This window comes from Malaclemys terrapin, chromosome 3, assembly GCF_027887155.1.
Source record: "Malaclemys terrapin pileata isolate rMalTer1 chromosome 3, rMalTer1.hap1, whole genome shotgun sequence".
NCBI lineage: Eukaryota > Metazoa > Chordata > Testudines > Emydidae > Malaclemys > Malaclemys terrapin.
This window is the reverse complement of record NC_071507.1, coordinates 93,385,786-93,402,777: the sequence shown is the minus strand read 5'-3', so window position 1 is coordinate 93,402,777 and position 16,992 is coordinate 93,385,786. Positions and strand designations below refer to the sequence as shown.

Sequence of the window (16,992 nt, the reverse complement as noted above, 5' to 3'; positions counted from 1 at the left end):
CGGACCCTCTTCTTTCTGCCCGCTGCCTGCAGTACTCAGCCTCCCCCTGCAGGAGGCGCAGGCCCACAAGAGAGCCGGCGCTCTTGCCAGAGCCGACCCAGAGCGACGTTCTGGACGTCGAATCTATGGTCCCTGCTTTGCGAGGGCCTGGCTGGTGCGCGCGCGACCGCCAGGGGCCGCTCTGGCCGCCGCCTCCGCTGCTCTCGGCTCCCCTGAGCTGCGCTGCCTGGAGCCCGTGTGTCCGCCATATTGGTGTCCGCGCTGCCTGCCTGTGTAGCTGCTGCGCCGTGTCCCTCCATCTCGTCCCGGCCAGGCCGAGCCCGCGAAGCCGGCGCTGCAGGGCGGGAAGCGGGGCGAGGTGGCCGAGCGGAGCAGGGAGGAGACGGAAACGAGCGGGCCACGGGTCCCGCGCCCCCTGCGCCACCCGCCATGGCGAGGAGGCCCGGCGGACCCTGAGAGAGACCAGCCCCCTCCCCGGCCCAGCCCAGCCGCCATCAGCGGAGACGAGCCGCCCGGTCCCCGCCTCTGCCTCAACATGGAGGCCGTGAAAGCCTTTAACAGCGAGGTCAGTAGCCGCTGCTGGAGCTGGGCGCGGCGGCGGGGGGAGAAGGAGCGAGAGGCACCTCTGGGCCTGGTCCCCTTCGCTGCGTGCGCGACTCGCCCGGCCGCCACCCCCGTGGGGCTGGGCCTGGGGCAGCGCGGGGAGGAATCGTCCCTCCCCGGCTTCGGGTGGGCCGAGGGCTCCCCCTCGGCGGCTGGGGGGATCTCTCTGCCTTGGGGGAGGAAGGACGGGGCATCTTCCCGTGTCTGACGGCACGGGGCGTGCCACTGCCAGGGAGAGGGCGCAGCGCGGAAATCCCGTCCTTGCCAACGGGGCTGGGGAGATGGACGGGGAGGGTCTGTGTGCAGGTGGGATGGGGAGACTGGAATAGAGATTTCTCCTTGGGAGGGGGGATTTCTTTTCTATGTCAGGGGGGATGGTTGGTGGTATCTAACTTCATGTGGTGGTGTGGTGTTTGTACTAAGAGGGAAGGGAATCCACTGGTTTCTCCAGGCCATGCAGATCTCTCTCCTCCATTGAAGTTCTCATGTTTCCTACCGCCCTTTCTTTCCGTTGTTACATACACATCCGCACACCTCAACACCCCTTACACCGTGGTAGTCAATTATTTTTTGTCAAGATCCAAATTTCAGGGTCAGTGTCTAAGCAAGGTCCAGACTCCAGAGAAAATAATAATAAATACTAACAATTATAAGTAAATAAAAAGATTTTGTGGTCCGGTCAAAAGCATCTGGTGCTCCAGATTTGGCCTGCAGTCTGCCTATTGACTACCCCCACCTTTTACATTCTCAGGGATTCAATTTTTAATCAGGGAATCATTTGAAGATTCAGAGGGTTTTCTGGGTAGCTGGGAAGTGGTGTTTCTTCTACTGCAGTTAAACTAAGAACAAATTTCCCAATCTTTGTTTCATAGCCCTTGTGGGATATCAAGACATCGTCTACATTGGAAAAGGTCTCTAAATTTGCACCTTCCAGTCAAGATGTTGAAGCAGTATCTCAGTTTTTCTTTGAGGCCAGTAGCTAAAGGTGCAGTTAAAGTGCAGGATCAGAGTCTGGGTCACCTTATTTTGCTTTTGGCCCTTGCAGGAGTAGATAGTTACAAGTTAAAAAGTTACATTTGTAATGAGGAAGGAAATTTGATTCCTGTTGTGAGGCCAACAGGATATTTGATTATTCATATTTGAAAGCTAATATGTGGTATATGAAAACTAGTAAAGGCAGTTAAACAGCTGTAATTTCCCATAGCTGTTTACATACATGTAAGAAAAAAGTGTGTGTGTGAGTGTATGTATGTAATAGTCTTTTAAATCAGTGGCTCTTAACTTTTCCAGATGATTGTTCCCCTTTCAGGAGTCTGATTTGTCTTGCGTACCCCCAAGTTTCACCTCACTTAAAAACTACTTACATAATCAGACATAAAAATAAAGACTCACAGCTCACCATTATTGAAAAATTGCTTACTTTCTTATTTTTACAATATAATTATAAAATAAATTGATTGGAATATAAATATTGTACTTACATTTCTGTGTATAGTAATATAGAGCAGTATAAACAAGTCATTGTATGAAATTTTAATTTGTACTGATTTCGCTAGTGCTTTTTATGTAGCATGTTGTAAAATTAGGCAAATATTTAGATGAGTGGATGTATCCTGTGGAAGACCTCTGCGTACCCCCAGAGGTACTCGTATTCCTGTTTGAGAAACACTGTTTTAAATTGTTCGGAGTGGTGTACTTTGCAATGAAAACTGCATATTAGAGCAGGAATAGTCAATTATTTTTTGTGAAGGTCCAAATTTCTTGGTCAAGGTATAGTCGAGGTCCAGAGTCCAGAGAAAATAAATAAAAATAATGATAAAAAGTAATTAAAACGATTTTGGGGTCCATTCAAATGCTCTGGTGCAGATTTGCCAGGATCTGCCTATTGACTACCCTTGTATTAGAGCAGGGGTGGCCAACCTGAGCCTGAGAAGGAACCAGAATTTACCAACGTACATTGCCAGAGAGCCACAATAACGCGTCAGCAACCCCCTAGAAGCTCCCCCCCCCCTGCTCCCAGTGCCTCCCAATCACCGGCAGGCGATGATCAGCATCTCCCCCTCCCTCCCCACACCTCCCGATCAGCTGTTTCATGGTGTGCAGGAGGCTCTGGGGGGGAGGAGCGAGGGCCCTGCAGGCTCTGGGAAGGGGTGGAGTGGGGGCAGGCCCTGGGGCAGAGCCAGGGGTTGAGCAGTGAGCACCTCCGGCACATTGGAAAGTTGGCGCCAATAGCTCCAGCCCCAGAGTCGGTGCCTATACAAGGAGCCGCATATTGACTTCTGAAGAGCCACATGTGGCTTTGGAGCCACAGGTTGGCCACCCCTGTATTAGAGCCTGGAGGCTGTTGTCTTCTCCTGGTGTATGGATAAGCTATGGGTTTATTTAGTGAAGTAATTTGATACTTTTTAAATACAAGTAACAGATTTGGTTTATAGTAGAGTGGAGTGGCCAGCAGATTACTGCTACCAACTAAAATTAGAATATAGATTTTTTGCAAAGTAGTTAGATCAGTGGTTCTCAGCCAGGGGTATGTGTACCCCTGGGGGTAGCTAGAGGTCTTCCAGGGGGTACATTAGCTCATCTAGATATTTGCCTAGTTTTATAACAGGCTACATAAAAAGCACTAGCGAAGTCAGTACAAACTAAAATTTCATACAGACAATGACTTGTTTCGACTGCTCTATAAACTATACACTGAAATGTAAATACAGTATTTATATTCCAATTGATTTATTTTATAATTATATGGTAAAAATGAGAAAGTAAGTAATTTTTCAATAATAGTGTGCTGTGACACTTTTGTATTTTTATGTCTGATTTTGTAAGCAAGTAGTTTTTAAGTGAGGTGAAACTTCGGGATATGCAAGACAAATTATATTCCTGAAAGGGGTACAGTAGTCCGGAAAGGTTGAGACAACTGAGTTAGAGAATATGGGAAAAAATAGTTGGAAACAGTCAAACAAAATACATCTTGATCTATGAGTATATTACCCATTACATAATTTAATGAACTTTAAGTGGAGGAAATAGTTTGACAATTGGGGTTGGGGAGAAATTTAAATCAGACACTAGAAATTGATTTCCAACTCAATTTGTAGTCAGACTATGTGTGTGTGTTGTAGGATGGGAAAAAGAGCATTGTTGCCATAAGAACAGCGTCATGTAAGAACACATTGATTTGGAATCTCTGCTCAAACACCCTTGGGACATATGAGCAAAAGTTTTCAATTTCATATTGAAAAACACAGAAGCTCTACACAGCCAGCCAAATGAATACTCAAATATGGAGACTTAGCTTCATAAAGCTTCTGTCTGTAGCTATAAAGATTTAAATTGAGAACTCTTTTAGAAAAGAAAGGTATGGGACTCATGTGGGTTCTAAATTTAAAACCTTTGATGTAAAAGGGAATTTTCGGTGGACAAGAAATGAAGAATCAAGTCACAACATTTTAAATCAATTGTCCCCCTCTGTTGTGAGCAGATATTGGGGGGTTGCTCAGTGATTTTTTTCCTGTTACATGTTAAACTATGCTTTTGAAATTGAGTGTTGTTGGGCAACACTGATAAGGGCATTTAAAAATGTATTAACCAAAGCCCCGAATCTTGGAATGAAATATAGATGGGTGCAAAGGACTTTGCATGATTTGGGCCTTGAACATAACCAGTGCCAAAATCTATGGCAATATCTGTGACTTTGGCCTCCCTTCCCGCTGCAGAATTTGGCACTGACTTTCTGTGCCTAAAGATCATGCACTTTATAACTGGTTTTGAAGACACTTTTGGGAGGACGAATAAGGAACATCTAAAATACTTGAATTTTGAATCTGTAAGCAGTGCTGCATTACCTTCAACACCTAAGTCCTTAATATTTGTGGTAATATACTAGTTAAATTTATTATACTTTACATTTAAAAAGTGCATTTTATTTATGTTTATATTTTAAGGTCACATTTATTTATTTTCCCATCATTGTGGTAGGTGTTTCTATTTTGGTCACATTGACTTAAAGTAGAGGCAGATTGGCAGCTGATGCCATGGGCTAAAATTGTAGAAGGATCTCAGAAATGCTTTCACTTCTGCAGTTTCATTAAAAACTTTACATTGGTTTATGTAACTTACTGGTTAAAATCAGGTGACAGCTCAGAAATAGCATTTAAACAAATGTAAAATATTAGGTCCACTGATCTAACATTTTTTAGTTGTGTGGTGTTTTTTTTTTTTTTCCCCCCTCTCTCACAGAGGAGGGAGTTGTATTTGGGTCTCAAATCAAAACCAAAATGAAAAGCGGCTGTGCAAGCTTATAGTTTAACTTGACTTCACATGAATGGAAGGTCAATACATACAGTGGACAAGGTCTTATATTGCATGTATCTGGTTTTTCATTCAGCGTTGAAGTGGTTAACAATGACATTAGATTTGATTAAAGAGACATTTTTCTTTGGTTTTTTGTTGTTGTCCCTTTTGTTTGTTTTTAAGGATGAAGGCCTTTTTCTGCAAATATTTCCTAGTGGAGTAATTCCTACTATTATGAGTAGTTGGATTATAGTTAGAGGTGCTACTCATGATAGTAAGTGCACTTCGCAGGCTCTAAAATCCCAAATCTTCATTAGAATACATGTGTAGATTTAAATGAAGAGTACACTTTTGTATCACAGTTATTTAAAACAACTTTGCAAAATCCTAGAAGTTTACCAATTTACATAAAAAAACATGCTCATCCACCCTTGATATGATGAAATAGCTAATGAGATTTTTACTTTCCAAACAAAGTTAATTTTCATAGCTTCTGTCAATGGAAAAATAACATTTTGCAAGGCTAGTTTAAAATCAGTTTGCCTTTCTCTTGCTGAGTTTCATATTTTCAACAGTCTATGTCCTCTACCTCATTTGACATCACTACTGCTTAAAGGATTGTTTTCCTTTGGGTATCAGTTGTGGCACTGATGTTTCCTCTGAGACACACAAGTCTCAGAGCCAGAGCTTTTGGAAGAAAAAAATCTTTTAATTTATTTTTAAAATATTGTCATTTATAATTTAAAGTCTAGGAAAGTATTTTGTTAGTCAAGATTTGAGATGTACTCAAGGCAAGCACACATACGAGGTTCCTGCACCAAAAGGGATAATAATCAGAAACTGATTTATAAATTTATTTAAAAATATTATTTCAGTTCAACTTTAAAGGGACTCCATCAACTGAACTCCTAGTTACTTTCCAACTATTAGTGGAAAGTAGTATCAGGTACTATACTTGTTCCTGAGTTCCTCTGCAATTTTTGTGCTTTTACAATAATATACTCCTACTTTTAAAATGTCTTTCTCCTCTATTGTTGAGTAAAAAAAATCTACAGGAATGTGGGGGAGCAGATGGGGAACTGACTAAGCAAGTATGTGGTTAATTTTTCCCAAGTTAAAAGTCCTAGTAAGTCAGTAGGATTAACATGAATAAACTTCTGCATGTTGTCTATATTTGCAGGATTGGGTCTAATTTACATAGAAAAATGAAAATGGGTATTCACAAATTACTGTTAAATGTGAATATAAATAAACTGGAACAGTTTAATTTTTTTCTCTATTTTTTCGGTAATACCGTAAGTATTACTTGTAAAAATAATTTCAGACAGAAATATGATTTTTTTTAAGTTGATTGTGTCCCATTAAACATCAATTAACTTTAGGGTCTTGCGGATATAGGCTTTAAAGAGTGTACTGCCCCACTCTGCTTTGTTCTACAACCAAGCCTAGAATCTGTGTACTTAACATTTGTAAACATCTCTAACTTAGGGTGCACACACAGAGACATGGCTATGACTCTCTCTTTCTGCTCCCTTTTCTAAAATCTCACTGCCCGTGCATACTGTGTTTTGTTGGCTTGTTTGTTTTTCTTTATATTAAAAATAATCCCCAAAGCTTGTCTGTTTAATTTTGGAAAATCGTTAAAAGTTGCTTATCCTTTCTCAGCACATTTAAAAAAAAAAAAAGGGGGGGGGGTAAGTAATTTGAATTTACAGACCCTCACCCTGGTCCTTTAGAATGGCTCTAGTATTGGAATTGTGTAAAAGGGTAGCTGTAGCAAAACCAAAAATATTGATGTTGAATGTTTGATGTTTTGGAAAATCAATTCTAAAAACATCTTGTCCTTTATGATAATTGGCCTTCCACTTGTTGCATCAGCAATTTGTGGAATGGTTAACTTCTAATCGTAAAGTGTGGTTGATTGTGTCACTTGGCCTACTATTGTATTGTACTGCTTATTGGAGGAGCTAATGTGAAAAGTACACTGTCAACTTAAAAATTACACTTGTTTGAATTGTTTTAAGTACTGTTACTACAAGTAACCTAAGATTACTAAAACTGAAAAATATTAGATATTTTTTCGGAATTGTTTTTTTTTCATTTGTCAATGCTTTGTGTAGACAGAATCGCTATTTTTCCCTGTTGTTTTGTGTGTGTGTCTGTGTGTTTTTCCATACAGCTAAAGGGGAGAAAAATGTACAACAGGAAACCATAAATATTGTCAAAAAGACTCTGGTAGGAATAAGACCTGAAGATAGTTCTGATTCATTTATCTTAAACTGTTTCAAGCTAATGGTGCATTTAAAGCAAAGTATAATGAGATTAAGGAATCGTATCGTTTGGTTCCATCATGGCGTGGACTCTGTTCTGTCTTTTTTTATTATCTTTACCGAAAAATATATTTTCAATAACAATTGATCCTACAGTCACAAGTTTAGAAGTGTGTTTGGCCGACACGGGTAATTTAGATGCTGTGCATTGTTTCTAAGTCCCTCCATATGTACCTCCTGATCTCTGATATAGCTTTTGGAAAAGAATCATGTTTATGGTCATGTAAAAGACCTCAGTTTTGAGGGTCCAGTACTTATTAGCAATAAAAATGATAGTCCTTATGTAGTTCATCATCTTAAGATGAAGTCTTGAACAGCCTTTGGTTTGGCCAAAGGGAGCACTAAGTAAGATGCTGGAGGATGGTGGAGGAAATGCAGTCATCACACCATAATGATTATTTTTCAGATTCATCAACAAAATGCACACAGTGAATTAATTGTTAATTACTTGCTAGTTAATCAGTTGCCTGTATATAGCATTTTTGGTTCAGTAACTGTTGATAAATCTTTGGGTATGTTTCTTTAAACATGTATTTTCTTAGCTTTTTTGGTCTTTAGCGATGCAGTGCTTTCTCCATGCTTTAGTTGGAGGTGTAAAGAACCCCTGCTTTTGCCATAAGTTTTCTCACATGATGCAGTTTTTCTTCTATCAACACCTCCACTGCACCCTGGACTAGTCACATGTTTTCTGCAGTGCTATTGTAATTTAAAAAAAAAATTCAGGACCTCTCCCCCCCACCCCGCCGAATTTTAGAAAGATAAAAATCACGTTCTAGCTTGACCTATGGAAGTAAGCAGTTGTCAGATTATTTTTGGCTGGTCTTTTAACTATAGTACCCTAGAAAACTGAACGAATGCACATAAAACTGTGGAAACTTAAGTCATGAATTGAACTTTTCTGTACATTTAATGCTGAAGTCTAGAAAGCACTGAAGTAGCTTGTTTACAAATGGAAGCCAAGAGATGGTGAAGAAACTTAGAAGTTAGAGCTTGAAAAATGCACTAAGTAGGGAATGATACAATGTATCGGGGAAGGGGAGCCAGTGGTGCCCATGGGCAGAGATAAACCCAGAGCCTTTTGAAAACTGTTTTTAGGTGTGGGGAGGGAACAGATTTGCTTCTCACCAAGACCTTATTCTTAGACCCTGCTGGAGAGTTTATGTATCTTTTGACTTGATGTATCAGGCACATCTGGAGAATGCTTCCTTGGCTGCTGAGAAAGCAAGGAGTTCCACATTTCTCTCCTCAGTCTGCCTACTGTGAAAAGATGCATTTACCACTCTTCTACATCCTCTGCTTTCTAGAGAGAGGAACTCCACTTTCTTCTCCAAACTGTGGTGTGTTTTGATCTTTTTTTGTCTTCCTTGCCTCCCTCCTTTTGCTTTCCTCTGATGCTGATGCTCAGTTTTTTGTAGCAAAATGAGATTAAAGCTTTTGATCATTTTAGCTACTGCTCCATAATCAGTAGAAAGAGTGAAACCAATTCAATTCTTGTATATTTCATTGTTGAAAGATTGTGTGTTTGTTTGTTCAAAGTTTCATCAGTCTCAGTCCTCTGCTGGTTGTAGTGGGTGTGGAAAAGGAACATCTTTTATCTCTCTCACCCCATTACAGAGTGCTCCTTCAGTAGGAGAGGACAGTCTATCTCTCTGCTGTCCATAACTTTCACCTGAGGTGAACTGAAATGTAAAGAATCTGATCAGTTTCACTCTTGCTGCTCAGAATACTTGAGGTAGCAGTAGCTACACAGATCAGATTCTTGGAAATGTCATTCTGCTGCCTCTGCAGCAGCAGCAGAGATGCATTGGCACTTGACCACTTTCCAGATAAACTTCCCAGGTTGTCACGGGGGGATGGGAGAGGAAAGCTATTTTTTCTTCAAGGTATAGTAAATGTTCAATTCTTCCACTCTCAGACCTGGTCTTGGTCTGCCTTCTCTTGGTACTCCCATGATTACTTCAGGAGGTCTGGCTTGTGTTCAGGACCTGCAGTTTTTTCTCTCTGAGAACAATGACAGTGGTATCATATCCAATAATCAAAAAGCCCTTATAAAGCAAAGTATTATTTATTTAGAACAAACGCATTTCAGAGAAAACAGATCCAAAAACACAGTGCATGTGTGTCACAGTCCTGAACTTAGATAGTAATTGTATGTGCGTTATCTCCTTTTGCTCTGTGTGTGTATTCCTTCCCCATCTTTTTCCCTTACTCCTGAATTGCTTCTGTGCTGTTTTCTTCTGCATGCAATGCTTCCGCAGTAGCACGTGCAGGACAGCAGAGTTAATCTGATATAATTTTACAGTTTTATTTAACAGCTTCTACTGCACCAGACAGTGTCCTGTGCATGAACAGTATGGGCCTCAGCTGCTGCTGAATTAGTTCAGGAGAAGATATGTACTTGGTCCTTGCTAGTGCTGCTGACCAAGGAAGAAAAAGTTCTAATAGAAGAACTTATAAAATGTGGAGGAGATGAAAGGAAGAAAGAATTGCAGTATTCCCATGATACAACATCAGAATTAACACCCTGTAAAATGTTGCCCGTTACCTATCCATCTCATTGTGTTATATATTTGTTTTTTTCTTAATTAGGTATTTAATACGTTCCTAATTTTAATAAAACCTGAGATAGTCACCATATCAAGATCTTAAGAAATCTGAACTTCACTTTTTTTTTCTGTTAAGTATTGTATTTGTGATGTCATTCACCCTAACAGAAACAAAGAAGTGTAAAATTCAGATTTCTGAGACCCCAGGGAGGTGATGTTAAAAATGCATTATTAATTAGTTTTTAAAATAGCATCAATATATTATACCATTTCTTGTCTTGGAAACTAACAGCCATTTTTAACTAGAAGTTAAAAATGTGTAAATCTCAAACTTTGGCTTTTTTTGGCCTTTTGAAAAAAAATCTGTTTGCCATTTACTGGGGTCCTTCCATAAAGAGTATGTTTGTGACGCTAAATCAGAAGGAAGCAGTTTTGATGTTTGCTATTGTCAAGTAATTAAAAATAAGATATTTAACTTGCTTTGACATTTCAATTATTCATGACCATCCAGTGGTGTAGCTGCTCCAGTGAAAACTCTTACTGTAGACTGACAACGCCACTGTAAATATTGCTTAAAATTAGCCTTTTAGATTGTTGATTTCAATCAGGATCCTCCATTTGTAATGAAGTGAGGATGTCATACAGCATCTAGTAGGGATAAACATTTTAAAATCAGCAGGCCTGGGTAACTTGCACCCAAGAGCCCTAAAAGAGTTGGGTGAGGAGATATCTGGCCTGCGGATACATTTTAATAAATCTTGGAATACAAAGTAAATTCCAGAAGATTAAACACTCTTCTAATGTGCCAGTAATCAAAAAGGGCACGAGGGATGACCCAGGCAATTATAGGGCAATTAGTTAGACATCAGTCCCTTGCAAAATAATGGAAAAGCTGATACAGGTTTTAATCTATAAAGAATGAAAAGATGTACAATTAATGCTAGCTAACATGATTTTTGGAAAGTAGATTTTGTCAAATAAACCTGACTTCATTTTTTGTTGAGATTATCAGTTAGATGTAATATACTTAGACTATTGTAAAGAGTTTGGCTTAGTACCACAAAACTTTCTGATTAAAAATGAACACTATATAATATCAAAGCACAAGTTAAAAGGATTGAGAACTGGCTAACAGAGATCTCAAAGAGAGTTATCAATAGGGGGGATCATCATTGAACGGGGATGTTTCTAATAAAAGTCCTCAGGGATTGATAACAGGCCAGATGCTGCTCAACATTTTTATCAATGGTATTTTTTATTTTAATAAAAAAATTACGGATAATACAGTTTGTGGATGAATCAAAGATAGTGATACTAAATAATGAGGAAAAGGCAGTCAGAGTGACTTGGGTCGCTTGATAAGCTGGGCTCATTCAAACAATGTTTTTTAACCCAGACAAATACAAGGACACCATCAAGGACAGGACTGTCAAACTATTTAAAAAAATTGCAACTGTGAGATTAAAAAATTGCAATTAATCACAGTTTTAATTGCATTGTTAAACAATGATAAAATACCAATTTAAATTTATTATAAGTATTTTGGATGTTTTTCTACATTTTCAAATATATTGATTTCAGTTACAGAACAAAATACAAAGTGGTATGTTGCTCACTATAATATTTTTAATTACAAATATTTGCACTGTAAAAAAATAAAAGAAATAGTATTTTTCAGTTCACCACATACAGGTACCGTAGTGGAATCTTTTTATTGTGAAGTGCAACTTAGAAATGAAGAATTTTTTTTACATAACTGCACTCAAAAACAAAACAATGTGAAACTTTATAGCCTACAAGTCGAAGCATGAAGGGGCATACAAATGTTGAGCATATTTGGAACATAAATACCTTGCAACGCTGGCTACAACAGTGCCATGTGAGCGCCTGTTCTCACTATTAGGTGACATTGTAAATAAGATGCAGGCAGCATTATCTCCCATAAATGTAAACAAACTATTTTGCTTTAGTGATTGGTTGAACAAAAAGTAGGACCGAGTGGACTTGTAGGTTCTAGAGTTTATTCCTGGGGGAATTCTGCGCCAAAAAATTAAAAATTCTGCGCACAATATTTTCAGATTCTGCAAAATTCTGCATATTTTGTCACACCAGTTTCAATTATTTTTGGTCTTTTATTTCAAAATACCTGTCAGCAAATATGTCTGTAACAATACAGACAACAAAAAAGATTCAGGGAATATTTTTTGACAAATAGATTCCTTACTGGGCATGTTAATACAGAACTCTGAGTAATAATTCATTTAAACTATAATACAGAACTGTATTTCCCGCACCCCTCAGATGCAGTGCAGAGGCTTGGGGGAGTCAGGGGTAACGGAGGAGCTGAGGGAGAGGGAAGTAATTGCTGGGAAGGAGCCTGGCTGTGAACTTGGAGAGTTGTAGGATAGCGTAAGAAAAGTATGGAATAGATTTTTTTGGGGGTGGGGGGGGGATTGTTAGGGAGCTTCCCCCATGCAGACCCTGGCTGACCCCTAGCCTCTCACATTCAGTCAGGCACATCTGCTCTTGTCTGCATGTGTTCCTGCACCCTCATGTGTCCTTGCACCCCCTGTCTACATGTGTCCCTCACCCACTCCCCCATCCCCATGTGGCCTTGCACCCCCTCCCTCTGTCCCTATGTGGCCCTGCACCTCTTCCCCTGTCCCAGTGTGGCCCTGCTGCTCCACTCCCATTCAGCCCCTGCCCCAGTCTGTCCTTCCCCACTAGCCCTTATGAAACCGCTGTCTGACTCCCCCAGCAGCCCCACGCTATCCGTCCCCCCATAGCCTCCAACTCCTGACCTGGCTGACAGGCACTGTGAAGGAGGCACTCTCTTTCTTCCCTAGTTGGCCAGGAGCTGCTGCTCTGTTCTATTGCAATAGCGCCCTCTGGTGGGCAAAAGGTGGAACTGCAGCAACTTTCTGGCAGAAGCTTTTTTCCTGTGCAAAACATTTAAGAAACGCACTGCTCTTTAATTATGCATGCATGCAGTAGCACAGAATTCACTTGGGAGTAAGTTTTACATTGTTTTGTTTTTGAGTGTAGTTATGAAAAAAATAATTCTACATTTGTAAGTTGAACTTTTACAATAAAGAGATTGCACTATAGTACTTGTATGAGGTGAATTGAAAAAAACATTATTTTATCTTTTTTTCTAGAGCAAATATTTGTAATAAAAAATAATATAAAGTGAGCACCATACACTTTGTATTCTGTGTTGTAATTGAAATCAACATATTTGAAAATGCAAAAAAATCAAAAATATTTATAATAAATTTAAATTGGTATTCTGTTGTTAACAGTGCAATTAAAACTGCAATTAGTCATGACAATTTTTTAACCTAGTTAATTTGTTTTGCATTAATCGCTTTCATTAACTGCGATTAATTGACAGCCCTAATCTAGGAACAAAAACTGTAGACAGTTCCTACAGAATGGGGGACTATATCCTAAAAAAACAGTAACTCTGAAAAGGATTTAGGAGTCATAGTGAGAAAGCAACTCATTTTGAGCATGAACTGAACATGAGCTCTCGATGCAATGCTGTGGCAAAAAGGTTTAGTGTGAGCCTTGGATGTATAAACAGTGGAGTAGGGAGTTTATTTTCCTGCTATATATGGCATTGATGAGACTGATAGTAGAATACTGTATATAGTTCTTATGTCCACATTTTAAAATTTATGTTGAAAAATTGGAGAGGATGTAGAAACGAGCCACAAAAACTATTTGAGGGCTGGGATAAATGCCTTTACAGCGAGAGACTTAAAGAGCTTAAGTTATTTATCCGGGGGTAGCCGTGTTAATCTGTATCCACAAAAACAAGGAGTCCAGTGGCACCTTAAAGACTAACAGATTTATTTGGGCATAAGTTTTCGTGGGTAAAAAAAATCTCACTTCTTCAAATATATTGCACCTGAAGAAGTGAGGTTTTTTACCCACAAAAGCTTATGCCCAAATAAATCTGTTAGTCTTTAAGGTGCCACCAGACTCCTTGTTGTTTTAATCTATTTAGTTTATCAAAAAAGGAGATTACGGTGTGTACCTTCATGGGGAGAAAATACTGGTTACTAATTTGCTCTGAAATCTAACAGAGAAAGGTATAACAAAAAGCCAATGGCTGCAAATTGAAGCCAAACAAATTCTAATTAGAAATCAGGCATTCATTTTCAACAGTGAGTTTGATTAACCATTGAACCAAACTACCAAGGAAATAGTGTGTTCTCCTGTGTCCTTTTGGAAGATATTTAGCTAAACACAAGTTATTGAGCTCAATACAAAAGTGACTAGGTAAAAATCTATGCCTATGGACTATAGGAGGTCAGATTAGATGATCTAATGGTCCTTTCTGGTCTTAAAAATCTATGAATGATTAAAATCGATTATTTAAATTACCTTCATTTTGATCAGCTCACCCTGAACTGCCCTGGTGCAGTTAATATGAACATGCAATCTCTGAATTGCACATTCAAATAAAAAATCCACACTCTTTGAAGCTGTGTGAACCAGAGTTCATGCTATTTTTTAAAAAAAATATGGCATTTGAAATGCATGGTCAAAAAGATCCAGCAGGGAAGCTGCCAAACCATGCTGCCCGAAAGATTGGAGAGTGGTGTACAAGCTCTACATCAGAGGTTCCCAAACTTTTCTTATTGGGTACCCCTTTCCAGATCTTCAGCTGCCTGCGTACCCCTACCCTTCTCATCACTGATACGTTGTCTTGTTCTTAACACTATCTGTCTTTAGCCATCTGTCCACATTTCACTGTTTACGTACAGATAAAGTTATAGTGAGACATATACAATTGGAAAAAAAAAAAAAAACCTTGACACAGTTCTGAGCTCAGTTAGACTGGACAGTTTCTGGGCAACTGAACCCGTGCTATACGGTGATTGGAAGTGAGGGCTCTGTATGTCAATGTCTCTGTGTATCTGTGTTCTCATTGGTACATCTTTAAGTAAATTAGCTGCTGTATTTTAAATAACAAATTCTCAGAGTTTTAAAGCTTTGTCTGGGTAGCCTATTATGAAAATGCAATAAATAAAATATTTAATAAAAAAAAATCCACCATTACGCAATTTCTACCACGTATCCCCGAGAGATATCTCGCGTATCACTGTTTGGGAACCTCTGTTCTATATCTTATCTGTCCTATTCTACATCCCCCACACACTCAGTTAAAATGTGGATTCTGATCTTACATTTAAAAAGAAAAGTATGAAATAAGATAAAAGTAGGGGTGGGCTGAAATGCAAGGAGTGTATATATACTGAGACATGTTTCTCAGTTTTTCAATGCATGTACTTTCAGATGGAATTAAACGCACAGCTAAAAAGGAAAACATCTACTTAATATTCAGTATATAGTGTTTGATAAGGGTTTTACATCAAATCATGAACATAATTTGCCGTGTTTACAAAAGTTTTTTTCATTGAGGGTTACATATTTGCTGTGTTTGAAGGCAACTGCTGGAAGGATAGTGTGTGTTGGGATGTAGTCCGTGGTTGCTGTTCTCATGCCCAGTTTTTATGTCTTGTGTGGGGTTTTTTTTGTTGATATCCGGCATTTACTAGCAGGCCTGTGGTACACATGAAACATCCCTTCCTTTGCCCCTCTATGGCTGATGGAAGAGTGTACCCCTTTCTCTCCATCCAAACCCAGTACAGAAGAAACATGAGGGGAAGGGGCATCTGCTACATTACTTCCTCTCAGACTCCTCATATGCAGATTCTTGTGGATCTGTACTTCAACATTTGAATGGTGCATACAGCAATGAGGTCCTGGTCCATGTCTGGATTCTTTGGGGCCATCCCCAATGCAAATAAATAATTCCACCAGCCTTTGTGAGGATGGGGAAACAGTTCTCGTCTGCAAATGGTTTCAGTTTCTGGGTGTTGCTTATTGTGTTCTCAAGCAGCAGTAGCAGAATGAAATTGACATGACTTAAAATTTCATTGCCACACACAGAAATCTGAATAACAACAGATAATTGGTGTCTTGTTAACTTCACTTTGCTGCTGATAGTAACAGAGGCATTGGTACTATGTGAAGACTTGAGAATACATCACTTCATTGTTTCATATTTGGAAGGTTATCTTTGCAGCCATAATGGCTAGGCACTTCAAAAAAATTTTTTTTAAATGAAAGCTTTAATTCTTCAGGTATTAATGGTCTAATCTCCACCAATCACTGGGGAGTACATGAGCGGACTTTTCAAGATATATGTCTGGCAGCTTATTCTTCTCTAGGGCGGAAAAAAGAATCCCAGCACATATTTGCAGTGTTACACTTAGTAGAAGTTTGCTAGAAAAATATTAAAAAGCACTGACTGACAATGAGGTTTTCTTGGCTCCATTCATATTTCTTATCAACTACATCTGTGTTGAAACACCAGAGAAGAAGTGATTTTCATCTGTTCATATAACTGGGTGTGATTTTTCCAGTAATGTTGAAATATGGAAGAAATTAATCCTTTTAGTGGCCTAGTGCCATACAACATATGCCTAACAAGTGCTAATGTGGTCTTCTGCACATAAACTTTTTAAATGTGATATGTAATTTAAAATAAGTTGTAGGAATTGCCATAGTGGATCAATGGTCAACACCAGATACTTCACAGGAATGTGTAGGAACCCTTATGTGTAGGCAGATGTGGGATAATCTACCCCAGACGTGAGGTTTCATCCTTAAGCCCTGAAGCATATCCCTCCCCAAATTTTTGTTCCTGTTAACTATAGCTGTGGATATTCTTGTTTTCCATATAAATGTCTACTCCCTTTTGGAATCTTTCTAAATTCTTTGTATCAATGACTTCCTGTGGCGGTGAGTTTTTTAGTCTAATTACACATTGTGTGAATTCTTTTTATTAGTTTGAATTTGAATTTTCAGTGACTGAAACTGTTATTTCTCATCTTCAAAGATACCACTCAAACTCTGTCCATTGTCATATGTCCCAACAAATGCGTAAAGGCGTGTAAGGGCTGGGGCATGGGTTTTTTGGCCTAGGGCAGGAGTCGGCAACCTTTGAGAAGTGGTGTGCCAAGTTTTCATTTATTTACTGTAATTTAAGGTTTTGCGTGCCAGTAATACATTTTACATTCACAGGGGGACAGAACCCCAGACTGGCAGCGGGCTGAGCGGGCTGGCGTCTGGGACTCCAGCTGGCAGGAGCCGTCAGACAGAACCCAGACAGCCAGTGGGGGCGGCAGATGGAACCCCAGACC

The 16,992-nt window shown here is 39.4% G+C and overlaps 1 protein-coding gene across 2 annotated transcripts in view; it reads left to right on the top strand.

Annotated features, from left to right (window-relative positions):
• Nucleotides 1-202: 202 nt before the first annotated feature.
• The window catches only part of SCAF8 (SR-related CTD associated factor 8), an 86,526-nt gene continuing 69,736 nt past the window's right edge, over nt 203-16,992 (top strand). For both annotated transcript variants that reach the window (XM_054022228.1, XM_054022227.1), the window contains exon 1: nt 203-565. In XM_054022228.1, the coding sequence (XP_053878203.1) occupies nt 536-565 (30 nt within the window). In that variant the 5' untranslated portion in view covers nt 203-535. The remainder of the gene's footprint in view (nt 566-16,992) is intronic.